This window comes from Leptopilina boulardi, unplaced genomic scaffold (genome assembly GCF_019393585.1).
Source record: "Leptopilina boulardi isolate dan_hultmark-lab unplaced genomic scaffold, ZJU_Lbou_2.1 LbouV2_249, whole genome shotgun sequence".
In the NCBI taxonomy this organism is placed as follows: Eukaryota; Metazoa; Arthropoda; class Insecta; order Hymenoptera; family Figitidae; genus Leptopilina; species Leptopilina boulardi.
In genome coordinates, this window is record NW_026137806.1 from 520,768 (window position 1) to 537,883 (window position 17,116).

General features: G+C 23.5%; 1 protein-coding gene across 13 annotated transcripts in view; it reads right to left on the reverse strand.

Annotated features, from left to right (window-relative positions):
• Positions 1 to 17,116, reverse strand: part of LOC127280707 (potassium channel subfamily T member 2) — a 143,095-nt gene that overhangs the window by 88,095 nt on the left and 37,884 nt on the right. For 3 of the 13 annotated variants that reach the window (XM_051303911.1, XM_051303910.1, XM_051303900.1), the window contains exon 2: positions 8,391 to 8,634. The exons of the other annotated variants lie outside the window; for them this stretch is intronic. In XM_051303911.1, the coding sequence (XP_051159868.1) occupies positions 8,391 to 8,632 (242 nt within the window). In that variant the 5' untranslated portion in view covers positions 8,633 to 8,634. The remainder of the gene's footprint in view (positions 1 to 8,390; positions 8,635 to 17,116) is intronic. 13 annotated transcript variants of the gene reach the window in all.

Sequence of the window (17,116 nt, forward strand, 5' to 3'; positions counted from 1 at the left end):
CAGTAGTAAAAGTAGGTTTCAGTCAGACATAACAAGAAAAGTTTTTTCTACCTTTACTTTCAGTAGTAAAAGTAGATTTTGGCCTGACATAACTATATTAGTTTTTATTACTTTCATTATCAGTAGTAAAAGCAGGTTTCAGTCAGACATAACTATGAAACTTTTCAAAATTTGCAGTTTTAGTAGTGAAATTTAATTTTTTTTCGACATTTAGTTTTTACTATTTTCCGTTTCAGTAGCAAATTTAGATTTTAGTCAGACATAACTAGAGAAGTTTTTATTATTTTCAGTTTCAGTAGTAAAATTAGGTATTAGTTAGACAGAACAAGAAAAGTTTTTATTTCATTCAGTTTCAGTAGTAAAATTAGGTATTAGTTTTTTCTTTTACGAAAAAAAAATAAATTGTTCTCTTTTCCCATTATTAATTAATATATTATAATTATTATTAATTAATTTATAAATTTTTGTCCCACAGAGTTGTACACTTTTTTTTCTATTTTCAGTTTTAGTAGTAAAAGTAGGTTTTGGTCAGACATAACTACAAATAATTCTTATTATTTTCCAGTAGTTAAATCAGATATTAGTCAGACAGAACTGTGAGTTTTTTTTCAAATCGCTAATAAAAAAAAATTACTATTAATAATAAAAGAATAATAAATAATAACAATAATGAAATAAAAAAAGATTGATTTTTTCTTTATTATTATTATTATTATTATTATTATTGCCTATTATAACTATTATTAAATTAAAATTATTTTATTTTGAAATTTTTTCGATGATAATTCCTTAATTGTCAACATATGACGTTCGAATGCTTAACCATCTGTGAAATGTATGTGATTATGTAATTTCGATTCACGCTAATTGAGATGTGAGAGAGGAGAGTAAAATTTAGAGATGTTATTCTGGTAACTAAATCTCTAAACTCAACATTTTCCGCATTCGCTCAAGTTAATCAAATATTACTCAAGAAAAATTTCTTAAGTTGAATTAAAGAACTGCTGTCGAAGTGAAAAACTAACAAATAGAAGAAAATGACTAGAAAAAGTCTTGCCCCCTGGAGGTTCTATCAGAATTCCACCGGAACTTCCGACGGAATTCTGACGAAATTCCGATTAATTTTTTTTTCAAAATTTTTAGAGTCCTAATTCCGTCGGAATCCCATTGGAAATTCTTTGGAATTCCGACGGAATTACGTTGGAAGTTCCAGCGGAATTCTGATAGAACCTCCAGGAGGCACTTTCCGGGAAATCTTTCCAAGTGAGTGACCTCCGTCTTTACTAAACTAGGCGTTTTCCACTTGGTTTTTTTTTTTTGTTAATAGAAAAATATTATTTTTTTTAAACAATATGTTTTCAATTAATAATCATAAAAATAACAATAATAGTTAATAATAATAATTATTATTATTATTATATAAATGATGGCAATAAAACAGTTTTTCTAAAAGGAAACAAATGAAGTGGTAAAGATTTTTGAAAAGTAACTTGTAAATAGCATTGACACTCCCGAGGGTACAATAAACAGTTTGAAAGAAGGTGGAAATGCAAGAAGTTTTCTTCGCACCACTTATTTCAACGAATTGTTCAATCGATCCATTTTGAAGAAACAGTTGAACACTAAAAAAATACACACACACACACAGACATATTTCTACCCTACGGTGATTCTTAGAAAAAATTAATAGCTTTCGAAGAATGGTCATAAAAGTGACCAATTGCGATTACTTTCGAAAAATAAATACAATTATTTCTCCTATATTTATATAATTTTACTCAACAACTTCAATTTAAATAAATTATATATTTTAGTTTGTAAAAATATATATAAAAAAAAAATTGATTTTTACATATTGTAAAATAAAAAATTGATTTTTGCATTGTCATTATTTTAATAGATATTAAATAATTATATATATATATAGTTAACATTAGTTTGAAATTATGAATCATTATTTACATAAAGAAAAAAAAATTGTATATTTATATTTACACTGCCGTGTTTATAAAAAAAAAAAAAATGTCATTTAATTAAAAACTCTCGAGAGGCAATTCTCATGTTAAAATCGACGTTAATTCAGTTTGCTCTTGCGATTATAATCAGTACAAAAGAAGATATCAAAACGGGAATCGAAATGCAGAAACTTCCATTATTCGAGGCTTTGAAGTCCCACAAAGCCAATTAAACTCAAACACAATTAACAAACCTTGTTAGAAAAGCGAGTAAAACATACTTTACACAAAGCATATTTATTCCAATCTAGTTTTTATAACAGAAAAAAAAAATAAAAATTTTTCATTTCTTCAATTTTTTGCACCGTCTTAAGAATCCCCCACCCCTTATTTCAATGTATATCGAAGTTTATTATTATTATTATTATTATTATTATTATTATAACTATTATTATTATTATTATTATTATTTTTTATTATTCGTAAGTTTTAGTTTCGGTTCTTTCTTAATTTTCTAAACGAAAAATAATTTTTGTTTTTTTTTTTTTTGAATAATTTTTCTATTCAATATAGTCATGCAAAATTTTGTCCACACATCATATATATATATATATATGGAGTTTCGAGCTAAATAACCGCATCTATATACGAAAGTTGGAAACTTTTCGAGTTCTGTTAGTTCGTATGTTTTCTAAGTTTATCCTCGTCACTGAGAAACTTCACGCCTTTGGTTGCGATTGAGAGCATAGCACACGTCAATCTTCTGTTGAATTAGGATATATTCAAAGTGTGCTTTTCTTTTCTTTTTTTTTTTTTTTTTTTTTTTTGTGTAAAAAAGTTTTTCTTTAAGGCAATGGAAGATAAATGTCAATTTTGTGTCACTAATCTCGATTTTTCAAAAATAATTTCAAAAAATGTTTATTTCAATTAAAAGAAAATGTTATACATATTGGAAAAAAAAATTCTTTATTTCAAATAATCGACTATATTAATAAAAAATAAATATTTATTTGATAATATATAGTCATGTAATCAATTATTTGAATCAAAGAAATTTTTTTTTTTTTTTCAGTGTTTAATAATTGAAAATTTTTTAATCGTGTAGAAAAATTATAGAATTATGCGAATTTGGTATAATTAAGTGGAAAAATTCGGAAATAGTCAGACATTAAATATTCGGCTTTTTCATAACAGAAAAATTATTCAAATTCAAAAATTAAGTAGAAAAATCTAATTTAGTCAGATATTGAATAAGTGGAGAAATTAATATAGAAATATATTAGTAAACATATTCTCTAAATCTGAATTAGTAAAAATTAATAATTTGAATTAGTGACTCACTTTTTGCTTCTGAATTACTAAAATTTTACTAATTATTAGTAACTTTTACTAATTATTAGTAACTTTTACTAACAATTAGTAAAATTTAACTAATTCTAAAGCAAAAAGTGAGTCACTAATTTTAATTAGTAAAAATTTTTACTATTTCAGATTTAGAAAGTATATGACTGCAGTAGAAAAAGATATTTTAGTCAGACATAACTGAAAATTTTTTGAATAATTAATCGACTTTGAATTAAGTGGAAAGAAAATTTTTTTTTTTTCATAATTGAAATTAATTTTCTCATTTTGGATTTTTATTATTTTTTTTTAAAGTCGTAAAAAGAGGAAATATTTATTGAAGCATAAAATTATAAAAGATAAACGTCTTTTTGAATTGAAAATTATCGACAAAAGATTTATTATTTAGAGATATAAACTCTCGATATGGAACCAAGTGACGGACTCATGATAAACCCAGAGTTGAAATTATCGTGCTCAATGCGATTAAAGGTAATATCGTTGAGATTCCACTTCCGCTGCATTAGCTATCAGAACAGCAACGAAGCTGTGTGAGATATATATATATATATATATATATATATATATATATATAGAGAGAGAGAGAGAGAAAGTGCACTCTCCTATTCCCTTCTAAGGGATTTCATACCTTTAGTTTTTTTTTCTTTTTTATCCCGCTGACTAAATTACCTTCAACTAAATTCAATACTTTCAGAGTCCCTCTACAACAATTATTTTCTATCTTCAGAAAATTTAAAAAAATAATTTTTCCTCTTTTACAAAAAAAAAGTAATTCTCATTTTGCAAATTTTATTGAAATAATTTATAATTTTTATAAAAAAAAATATATAAATAAATATATAATTATTATAAATAGTATTAATATGAGAATTTTTTTTTTTTTCCTATTTCAATTTTTGAACTTAGCTCGGAGGCAAAATAAGAAAGTTAGTGTTGAATGTGGGGCAATTTATTAGTTTGTGGTTTTGCCACAACAGGTGAATGTTGGCAGCACTTGTTGTTAAGTTTCCTGAAGCACCGACGGTAGGCGTTTATTTCTATAGATTCAGTTTGCTTACGAACCCACGTTTACCTACAGCTACCAACATACTCTATTCAAAATAACAATACAGTTAGACGACTAATTGACAATAGTGTACTTAGCAGAAACAATAGAAACACGAACACAATTGTCGAAAAAAAAAAAATTATTATTTGTTACAAACAAATTGTTTCCTTGACTATTATATCAAATATTTATTTATTTTTTTATTTCTATCTTTAATTAAAATTTTTAATTTCTTTCGTTATTAATTTAATATCATTTAAAATAAAAAAAGGTTTTCAACACTTTTTTTTTAAATTTTATTTTCCTTACACATCCCAGAGAAATATTTTATTAAGGTTTATTTGAGACAAATAAAATTTATTTCAAGTAAATAAAAATATATATTTAAAGCAAATAAAAATATATTTGTCTCTAGACGCTTAATAACTTTTTCATTTTGTTTTAAATTAAAAAAAAAAATTTTTATTTACTAAAACTTTAGGTGAATAAAAAATATTTCTAAATATTTCTATTTACAAATAGTGTAATGTTATAAAAAATAAGTGAAAATTGGTATACTAATTTGAATTAGTTAACAAATTCTCACTAACTTGAGTTGACTTTTGATTCAGAATTGTCAATGTTGAGTGAAACCATCTGGAAAGATAAAATGAAATTCAATCGTACATTGTACAATAGAGCATTATATTCGTACTCTTTTCATCTCTTGTCGCAAAAAATGAATTCAATAAAAATCGAAATTGGTAATAGATAAAGTAATGGTTCTTCAAAAAAAAAAAAAGAAAAAAAAATCCTTTAACTTTTCTTTATAAAGAAAAGAAAAACAGTTTTTCCAAATGCTTCATATTTACTATAATTTATATTATATAATATAAATAAATATTATAAATATTAAATATTATAATATTAATATTTAAAATATTATAAATATTATAAATATTATATTATTAATATTATAAATTTATAAATTTATTATATATTAAATAAATTTATAATTTATTCTAAATGAGAATAAATGAACAAAAAAAATTATTTAAAAGAAAATATAGTTAAAAACCGATTTATTTAATCATTTTTTTTTTTTCCTATGAAAAAACTTCATTTACCACTTGATGTATTTCTGGTGAGAAAAAGAAATTTTATATCGTAGTAATTTTATTTTCGGACTAACAGTCTGATTTTCATTAAGTTTTCCAACTCTCGGGGAAAAAAGTGATTTTTACTGAGGTTTACGCAAATTTCACGGTAAGAGACTTTCTGAATGGAAAGTTATATTATCCATAATATCAATTTTTTTTGGGAAAAATACAAAGTTACTCTATGGCATAATATTTCCCATTTGAAAAATTAATTTTTATTATAGAAAAAAACAATTATTATATAATTTTTTATTATAATAATATTCTATATATAATTATTATAATTAGAATTATGTGAAATTTTTTTTTTAATATAACGGAGAATGAAGATATATTTATTAACATGATATTCAATATAGAAGATGAAGTAGGTACAATAAAAGTCGGAAGGGACGAAGAGTAATGTTTCAAATACAGAAAAGTATTATCCAAAACGAGCAAGAAAATGCCATTTCACTTTCACACTTATCCGAGAAAATCCGTAAACTTCTTTTTTTTTTCCCCCCTTGAAAAACGAAAACAAATGACAATCTTACCAGGAAATAGTCTGAGTGAATCCCCATTACTTTTGATTATCGTTAATGCTCGAGAATTTAGGCTAAAGCTTGCACTAAGACCTCTCTTCCTTAAATTTACTTTTATCTCAAACTATATCGTTACGAAATTTATTCCTTCAATAATCATTTGGGTCACACACAAACATTATTATTATTATTCAATTTCCCTAATTTTTTCGATAAGGGGAATGAAAAATAATAAAAAATAAAATAACAACAAAATAATAATAATAATATCCTTTTTTTAATATTATTATTTTTAACAGCAAAAATGTAAATTTTTATTAGAAATAGTAGAATAAAATTATGATCAAAAATGAAGAATTCATCTTTTAAAATATTAATTTTGCAGTCTATTTTAGTACTTAAAACAGATAAATCAGCCAGTTTCTATTACTTTCCAATCCTTTTGACTATTTAACCACTTTTAAAATATTTAATCATACCAATGGTTTTGAGCCATTTTAAAAATGAATTAAATGGAAATTCTATTAGATTGAAATTTTTCAAAGAGAGTATATATACGTGATGGTACAGAGAAAATTGAAGAAAGAGAAAAATAAATGAGAATATGAGATAGACTGACTAAAACATACAATTTCTATTCATATATATTGCCCTCTGCCTTGTCTGACAATAAATAAAATTTATGAAATCTTTTTTTAAAAACATTTTTATTAAAAAAAAACAATTTTTATTTATATTATATTTATTTTAATTCTCATTTAATCGAATTGTTTTTAAAAAAAAAATTTAATAATAAATATAAATTTAGTATTTAATATATACAACTATTATTTTATATTTTCGTGACAAAATTGTGTAAAACTGATTTAAATAATAAATGTGAGTTTATCACACAAGCTTTAATATTCGATATGGTAATAGAGTTTATAATTTGAAAATACAGTTTTTTTTTTCATGTTCTTTAAGGCTATAAATATTTTACGCCGATGAGACATATGAAACAGATAAACACTTCTAAAATGGCAAGAGGTCAGATATGTTTTCAGATTTTATATAGGTTTTACGCGGATATTTTCAATGCGGTACGTTGCAGTTGAACTTGCGAATTTAACTATTATATATACAGTATATTATATTATACATTATACAAAAGATAAAGAATGGTGAAAAATAAAAAATTATCATTGGCCTACTGCCAAAATGTGTCGAAAAAAAAAAAAACCATTTTTTTTTTCATTATATATATTCGGTAACTAGTTCTTTCTAAAAATTTTATTTAAATAATTTAAAATTGTTTAAATTATATTTTAATTTTTATATTTTTTTAATTATTTAAATAATAAATTAAATAATTAAATAAATTAATTATTAATTTCCGACTTAATTAATTAAATAAATAAATAAATTTATTTATTTACTTCTCAAATATTTTTGTATGTCTTTTTGCCATCAATCTTGTACTATATGTACACAGAAAATTAAAAGGCATTATAATAAGCTGCAACGCTTATTATTTTAATACCAAAATGGATTAAAATAAGCAAAATTGAATTAAAATAATAAGCGTTGCAGCTTATTTTAATGCCTTTTAATTTTCTGTGTATAAATATATAAATTTTCTCATTTCTATATATATATATATATATATATATTGTCGAGAACGATAAGAAAATTTATAGATGATTCTAAAAAGTGATCCTTCACCTAATTTATTTTTTTCTCCTTACAAGTTTTCATGTTAAAAAAATTTTCAACTATATAAACTTTCATACTTTTTATTAAGACACAGACAGAATAAAATATTGTTTCGCCTATGCTCTATGCGCGCATTTCTCGTTATATAATTCCAAAGATGAAAATAAATTAGTTTCACGAATTGCTTGGAATAAAAAATTGTTTCCTAATATGTAAATTGATTCATAGAGGAAAATTTAAAAAAAAAACATATTTTTTTCTAAGTATATATAAATCAAATCCGAGATGAAACCTTTTTGATGTCGAAAAAAAAGTGGAACTATTTTCAAAAGGATATAAAAAGAAATTTTATAGAGTACAGAGATAAATGATGATAAGACTTTTTCTACTCTTTATCAGTATCCTAATTTTTTATATATTGCTAAAAATTTTTTTTTTTTTTTTTAATATTTTCTTTTAATGAAGAGAAAAATATTGAAAACTTCTTGTGAATTAAAATATACTAAAAACATTGAAATCTTTTTTGAGATAGAAAAAAGTGGTAAAAAAAGAAGAAAAAAATTAATAAATATAGAGGGGGAAAAAAATGCTAGATAGAAAAAAATGTGAAATTTTTTTTTTTTTTTTTTAATTAAATGCAAATTTCATGCATAAGAGGAAAACTTACCGAGGGATTTGAAAAGCAATTTCGTCAAGGGAATCACTTGGTTGAAGAGGAGCTCTTTCAAAAAGTTTACTTGGGCCCCGATGTACCCTATTGGAATACTGCATCGACCCAGCAGTGGGTTGGGGTTGGTCCCCGCAATTGGTCCCACGTTGACCTCCTTGACCTCCTCGTTTTTGTTTTTTCTTTCGATCCTCCTCCGCCTGACGGCGAAGGTTGTGCAGTCGGAAGAAAAACACCGACATGTCTGCTCGAAAAATGAATATGAACAAGCAAAATTCAAAACTCAATTTTTTTTTTTTTGAAAAAAAAAAGAAAAAAAATTTCTTTTATATTACTCTATGCAAAAAAAAAAAAAAAAAATTTCTTTCTCACCGTGATTAATATACAAAGAAATTATTTCAGCGAAAATTATATTATTTTTCAAAAATCTCTAATCAAATTTTACAATACTGTGAATTATTTATTTAAAAAAAAAAAACAATATTTTGGTGATTTTTATGTTACGGATCCCCTAAAAATTTTTTTTTTTTTTAATTTCGTTTGTTAAACAATAAAAAAGAATTAAAAAAAATTTTTAGGGGACCCAAAACATAAAAATCGTTCTGTACATTTTAATATCTGAATGATTTTCGTTGGAGTGATTATAATTTTTTTTTTTCAAAATTTAAATTTTATCAAGTGATAAGATATAAAAGAAAAATAATAATTTTCTAACTATTTGAAAATAAAAACGGTGAGCTAGAAATAAAAGTTGCTAATATGAAGAGGTTCGAAAATCAATTTCATGCTCTCTGAGAATGCATGCATATATTTGCAAATCAAGCATATATTATATTTGTAGATGCATGCAGAATTTAAAGATTACAAGTCTTTGTTTTAAGCTTATATAGGATGATTGGCATACAGAAATAATGTTAAAATACATTAAAGGAATACATGAAAATTTTATACATGCTGGAAAATTTCTTCGAAAAAAAAAAATTAATCAAAAAAATGCTCAAAGAAAATATAAATTCTATACCTGTAAATCGATGTTTGACTATATGGATTTTTCTATTTTCTTTCTAATTATTTGTCATTTTTTTTTTTTTAGATTTAAAAAAAAATGTAAAATATATTCAAGATTTGAATTTCGAAATCTCCTATAATGTCTGACCTAAATAAGATTTTTCTACTTGAGTAAAATATTGAACTTATATTTATTTTTATGAAAAGCTAAACTGAGTAGAAAGTTTGTAATAAAATTGACACGTTCCTCTCTTTTCCCCTCTCTCTCTCTCTCTCTCTCTCTCTCTTTGCTGAAAGCAGTCATTGATCGAGGAAATCTCTTTATTGTCGCAGTTGGAGACCAGAGATGAAGACATAGTAACAACATTCATCTTTAAACTTTTCCGATTTCGTGCTCATTTTGGTCCAGAGTCGTAAAAGTTCAACTTTGACTTTCACCAATCTATCTAAAGGACGTGATTGTAGGTATGGTCAGAGAAAAGTCGAGAATTGAAGAACAGACGTGGTTTCCAAACTATCAGCAAAGAGAGAGAGAGAGAGAGAGAGAGAGAGAGAGAGAGAGAGAGAGAGAGAGAGAGAGAGAGAGAGAGAGAGAGAGAGAGAGAGAAAGCAGAACGAGAGTGCGAGACTTGCTTCGAAGTTCAGATAGGGTTCAGGTATCAAGGGATGAAGTTCGTTTAGAAGATTAATTGGACGAGATTGGATATAGTGAAAATCAAAGCATGAAAATTAAATCTCCCAACAATAATAAATATTTTTAAAAAAAAACCTTTTTTGCAAATAATTTTCAAATTTATTCTTTGATAAAACTAAATAATAAATTTCTATATATTCTCTCTCTCTATATCCTTCCTTCTTCTTTTTTAGCCATTTCCTTTATTACAAAGCCCAAGGATTTATAAACCAAGCAACTTTCTCTTCCACTTATCACAAGTGTTCTTAATAAAGAAATTTTTCATTTACTTTTCCTTCAAAAACGAAAAAAAATCAAATCCACATCATATATAGTGAATCTAAATCTTAATTAAATTCTCCTTAAACTAAATAAAAATTTATTCAAATAATTCAAACTTGATTTGCTATCAAATAAATATTTCAAATAAATGTTTACTTAAATCAAATAAATATTTACATAAATCAAATAAATTTTCAATTAATTGTATTTGAAGAATTTTTGTAATTTGAAACAAATGTACAATTTAATTAATTCAAAATATATATACTGAATAAAAAAAAAATATATTTAATAAAAATAAATATATTTAGTATTTGATTATTATTTAAAACAAATATAAATTTTTTTTCAGTATATCTTTGTCATAAGTCGAAAATTTTCTTCTCCTTTAAAATATTTTTTGAATTATATATCAATAAATGATAACTTGAGTGAAAATAATTTCAATGAAAACTGAAAGATATAAATGCGAAAATAGAAAAACAATATTGTATATCCGTGTTCTAGTTTCTGACGTGATAGTCAATAGTGGACAAATGGACAAAGGTTCAAAATATAAAAATATGTCAAAACTTTTTTTTTAAAAAAAAAAAAACACTTTTCAATTCTAAATCTTGGGAGAATATTAAAAATTCACAAAAATCGTATTCAATATATTTTTCCTGAACTTTTTTTTTATGAAAAGAAAATTAAAATTATAGAAAAATAAATTGGTAGTACAAATCTGAATGTTCATTCTAATTATTTTCATACAAAAAAAAATATTTTTATATTATTTTCTTCACTAGTTACAAATTTTTAATTTTGGAAAATTTAATACTTGTTAACAAAAAAAAAAAAAAGGGAAAAAATTGTTATCATATTTTTTTTCCCTAATAAATTTACTTCCTTTTTTTTTTTTTTTTGGTGTGGAAAGCATGCACCGCAAATTGTGGCAAGCCATTCGTTATGTTACCCCTTATGATATCAAAGGTGCCAACTATAAAATGCTTCTTTCTATAGCTAAGTTTTCTCCTGAGACCAACGTAATTTTTCAAGAAAATGATCATCCCAAAGTTAGCTTTTTGAAAGCTTTCTTTTCAAGAATCTTATTTTTGAAATTGTGTCAATGCCATATTGTTGCACAAAAATTTTCGTTTTTCGATATTTCTTAAGAGGAGAAAAACACTCATATTTCTTTAGATTTATTAATAAACTAAAAAAAAAACAAAGCACAATTAATGGGGACATAATTTATATCATATGAAAAAAATTATAATTTTAAAAAAGGAAAATTTTTAATTATAAAAGTCAATAAAATATAATTTCGATAATATATTAAAATATAATTAATAATAAAAAAAGAAAACTTTATTAATAAATAAAAAATTAATTTTTAAATTCTCAGCAAAGTAAATGAAAAGTGGATGCGAAAAAAAAAGGGGAAAAAGAAACTTGTGACTATTTCAAGTAAATGGAATATCTAGATTGGTGTCACTCGTTAAATTTTCTCTTAAAATCGCAGCTTCATTCATTGCTAATGTTTCAAATCGAATTCTTAATGTCAGAAGGAAGTTCGAGTGCAGAGGGAGTCAAATATTGGCTTCTGAACGTGACCTGAGGTCATATTTGTAAACGAGGTCACTCGTCAAGTCTGATTTAATTATAAGTCCTCGATAATGGGAAGTTAAAACCATTGATTGTTGATCACTAAATTTACTGTGGTTATTCTCATTAAAATGTTAATTACTGTTTAAAAAATAAATAAAAAAAATATTATAAATTATCAATATAGTGAACTATTTTTCCATCTTTAATATTTTATCTAGATACGACTAACTCACACTATAAGGGTTTATTTTCAACATATATATATATATATATATATATATTGCAACTAACTTCGTTGACGGAGTAATTACTCTGACAAAATCGAAGGAGAATCTCTCTAGCTGTTTCTCTCCATCATCTCCCATCATGTGGAATAAATATGTTAGAGGACATCATGAGTAATGTGTATATTTCATCCCTCTCCTATATAAATGGAGCAATTAGTCAGGAAAATGAAAATTCAACAAAAAATGTAACGAAAGAAAAAAGTGAATTGAAAAAATTTTCTTTTTTTATCTCGTATATCATGCTACTGAATATAATATTATTTAAATAAAAAATAAATTAATTCTCTTTTCATATTTTGCATTTTAAATTTAAAATAAAAATGAAGAGATGGAATTATAAAAGAATTACGGATTACGAATGTATCCGAGGAAATTATAAAGGATTGAAATGTTATTTAAGAGATTATACACGGAGATTACAGATTTCATAATAGATGAAAAAGAGGTTTATCAAAGCTAATAAAGAAATCAAAAGGAATTGTTTGCATTATATAATAACGAAAATAAATTTATTAAAGAATTACAAAAATTTTTGCCAAAAATTATTTATCTTATTTTTAAATAAATATTATTTTTTTTTTAAATTAATTATTTTTTTTTTGTATTTGACAAGTTTTTAATTTTTGTTAATATAATGGAAATAATAAAAATTATATATTTTTTTTGCAATGTTATCGAAATGAGTTCTGTAAACTTTTCAGAGAAATAAGGACATTAAACTTTGAAATTTTCACGAAATTATTTCCTATCTCTAGAGGGTAGTGACCAAGTTACATCGTTCTGAGAGTCTTGTGACTATATAGCGAGTTGTTGTGATACTGAACTTTTGAATCACGAACAGCATCTCTCTGCTAATTTCATGAACGAAGCCATTTACGTTCCACTGTTTTGAAATGACAAAGTAAATTCTCTTAGGCCTCTTATGTATACACTTAAAATTATATATTTTTTTGCTTTAAAAAAATAAAAAAATAAATAAAAATTAACATTCAATGTCTGATTAAACTCGATTTTTCTACTCATGTAGAAAATAAATTTTTGTATAAATAGAAGAAAAAATAACAAATAAATAGGAAAAAAAAGTAAAATTTAATCAAAACATAAAATAACTAGCTTTTCCAAAATGTCTGACTAATTAATAATCTTTTTCTACTTAAATTACATATGTATAAATATTAAATTTTAATTATATTATTAATATTTTTCTTTTATTTAAACAATTATTAAAAATTATTGTATAATGTTACGTGTTTTCATTTAAAACCAGAGACATCTAAATTATATACGAAACATTATGTTTATAGGCTCATTTAGCTCTAACGAAGGGTCTAGTTTAGTGAATAAATTGCTAACCTTAAATCAACACGAGTCTTCTAAAACTTGATTAGGAAAATTACTAAAGAGGAAATTTACTTTCGGTTACATGACACTATTATTATGATTTAAATCAAAAGTAGACATGAGGAAAATTAAAATTTCAAAAAAGGAAAAATAATTTTAGTTTCATTTTATCACGATATATTTTTCATAAAAATATCCATTTTTTTAATAATGTATTAATATTATTAGTAATATTATTATTACTATTATTATTATTATTATTATTATTATTATTATTATTATTATTATTATTATTATTATTATTATTATTATTATTACTATTATTATTATTATTATTATTACTATTACTGTTATTAATATTAATCTCATTGTTAGGAATTAAAACCAAAATCATCTAAAATTATATTTTTATTTAGAAATTAAATTGATAAATTTTTTTTTCATGAGTGCGTTAAAAAAAAAAAAAGAAAATTGAAAACTCTTTTAAAAATTCAATTTTTTTAAACGCAAATTTTCGTCACTTGTTGAAAAAAGTTATATTTATGTGTGGGTCGATGATAAATAGCTGAAGCAACAGAAACAAGAGCTCATCATTTCAACTAAATACCCTTGGGTTTTATTTGGAGAAAATTAAGTATTAAGTTTACTCATTTTCGGGACAATAGAAAAAAAGAAAAGTAAAATTCGACAATAGTTACAGTTTCAAGATAAGTTTTGCTTTTCTAAAAACATATCACGTACTAAACTCCGAAAGTTGTTTTGAAAGTAAAGTTTTTTTTTTTTTTTTTTTTTTTATGGTGACCTTCATTCTACACCAAACTTTTAAATAAATTGCATCCAATTTGTCAGAGAAACAAATACTTAGAACTCGTTAATTAATTACTCTTATTTATTTTTATACGATTTTTTTTTAGAAACGCATTTATTATTATTATAATTCATATTATTATTATTATTACTATTTATTTTTTTTAAATAAATAAAAATAAGTGGATAAAGTAACAAAACAAAAAAAAAAATTGTGGAATATTTTGTTTCCATTTTAAAAAAAGGGTTTTTTTTGTATTTTAATAACTTTTATGAGAATTTTAATGAATTTTCATAAAGTTTTCATGATTTTAGCGCAGAGTCTCTTCATGATATACGTTTTGGATGATATATATTAATTCACGTTAAATTGTTTCTATTATATTTTTGACTATGAGCACGCGCGCAAGTAGTTTGGCAAGACCAAAAATAGTCTTGACAGAAGACAACAGAAAGTGGAGAGAAAATAAACGAGGATTCTAACACTTAAATAAAGGAGAGGTTGTTTATCCCTAAGGCGAAATTTAATTTCCTCATATTATTTTTCTTCTTTTTTTCAAAAAAAAATTTTTTTTTTTTTTTAAACATCTATTTATTATTTTTTTCATATATTTATTTTTTGGAAAAAAAACAAACTTTTCTTTACTCGAGAGTAAAAATTAATGAAAATTTTTTTTGAAAATAAATATAATATTTAGAAAATATGTATATATATTATTGCTATTTAAATAGAAAATTATTTTGCTGAATGTCGAAAAAAAAAAAACTCAATCTATTTCCCAATTGAATTTCCGATATAAACTTAATGTTCCACTTTACAGTCTATTTTATTTTGTCATAAAATTCTATTCAGATTGCATGGTCTATAGAAAAGTGAGCTAAAATTTGATAAATGTTACGAGTTTGTGTATAGTTATTTTTTTTTGGCACTGTATTTAAAATCAGAATTAGTTTTTTTTTTTTTTGCAAAAATTAGCTATTTATTTATCAGTAAATTAGTAAAAAGAAAGAAAATTTATTACGAATAATTACTTTATTATTAAATAAATATTAACTTGAGGCAAATAATAATTTATGAGTTAAATTTCCAAATTTAAAAATAATAAATATTTTTCTAAATGTTGAATGATGAGATTGAAATTTGAGAAAATAGAGGAATATTAACATTATCGTTGAAATGAAGTAGGAAACCTATTTCCTTAATGTAAAGCAAAGCTCATTTTGATTTACTATTTCTAAAGAAGAAAAATGATGATTGATATAAGAAATGTAATTTTTGAAAAATATACAAATTACATCAAAATTTCCTTATTTTAGTAATTTATAAATAAATTGTACTTAAATAGAAATCGCAAAAATATATTATTATAATTTTCTTTTTTTATTACCAAAAAATTTTTTTACTACTTCTTTTAATGATTTATTTATGCGTAATTGGTTTTTTTTTTTTATTCGTTTTTCAATTATAATTTTTCAACTTATTAAAACAAATTCTTGATTGGTAAAAGTATATAGAAGAAAAATACAAAGTCTAAGTAAACTTTTCACATTGCATTTCATCTTTTCGCTGGCAAGTAAAAGGAAAATGTAAAAAGATTTGACTTTGATTCGAGAAATGAAAAATGTAAATGTTAAAAAGAAGAAGAAGAAGAAGAAGAAGAAGTGCTGAGAGAAGTGTCGATTTGACAGCATAAGTTATTCACTTTTTTAGAAAGAGAGAAAGACGTGTTTTCGAACATTTTGTCCCTTTTTTTTTTTTTTGTCTTTTCAAAAGTTACTTGAAATGTCGCCATGATTTCGATCCACATTCATAGTACAATACGTTTAAAATTTTAATACTTTCGATTGTTTATTATTATTTTCAAAAAATTGAAATAGAAATTAATCGTAAATTAATTTCATAAATTCGTAATTATCGAAACAAATAATTTCAAATGTAATAAACTAACGAAAAATAAAATAATAAATAAATATTATAAATTAATAATAAAATAGAAAAAAAAAGAATTTTGAAAATATACAAAATATTTTTTAATAAAAAAAAAAATATTAAATTAATTTAATATTTTTCGAACAATAAGTGGATTGCAAATTCTAATTGGAAATGTCGAGGGTCGAGTTAACTGAATGTTTTGGGGTACACTATTGTTCGAAGTTGAATTCACGGTCCAGAACATCGTCTAACAAATTTCGTTTTCCAACTGATTAACATGAAGAAGTTGATTTATCAAAATTTGTGCTAATGTAAAAAAAAAAAACAAAAAAAAAATGATAAATCTATATCAATAAAAAATTTGGTAAAATTTTAACTACTTGAGCAAAAGATTTTTTAAGTTAAAAGTTAGAAGAACATAATGAGGATTTGGGTCTAGTGGCAAATCTCCAGAGATCATTACTCTTTGTGAGTAAGAAGGGTCGAGTGGTAGTTCTCACGAGTGTCGAGTATTTCAAGAGTCTTGGCTATCGAGACTATCGAACAACGCCATCAAAAGTCAAAGTTGAAGTTTATTCTCTAAAATCTCAAGATCCATTCTCCCATCATCTTGAAATTAATTAAACTCACATTCACAAAAAGTTAAATTTAATTAATACTTTTGTTCAATCATTTTTAACTAATTTCATATGGAAAACTTGTATTTCATCTATAAAATTGTTACTTTTTTTTCTTATATAACTTTCGGTATATATGTAATAATAATAACAAAAATAACAAAAATAACAAAAATAACAAAAATAAC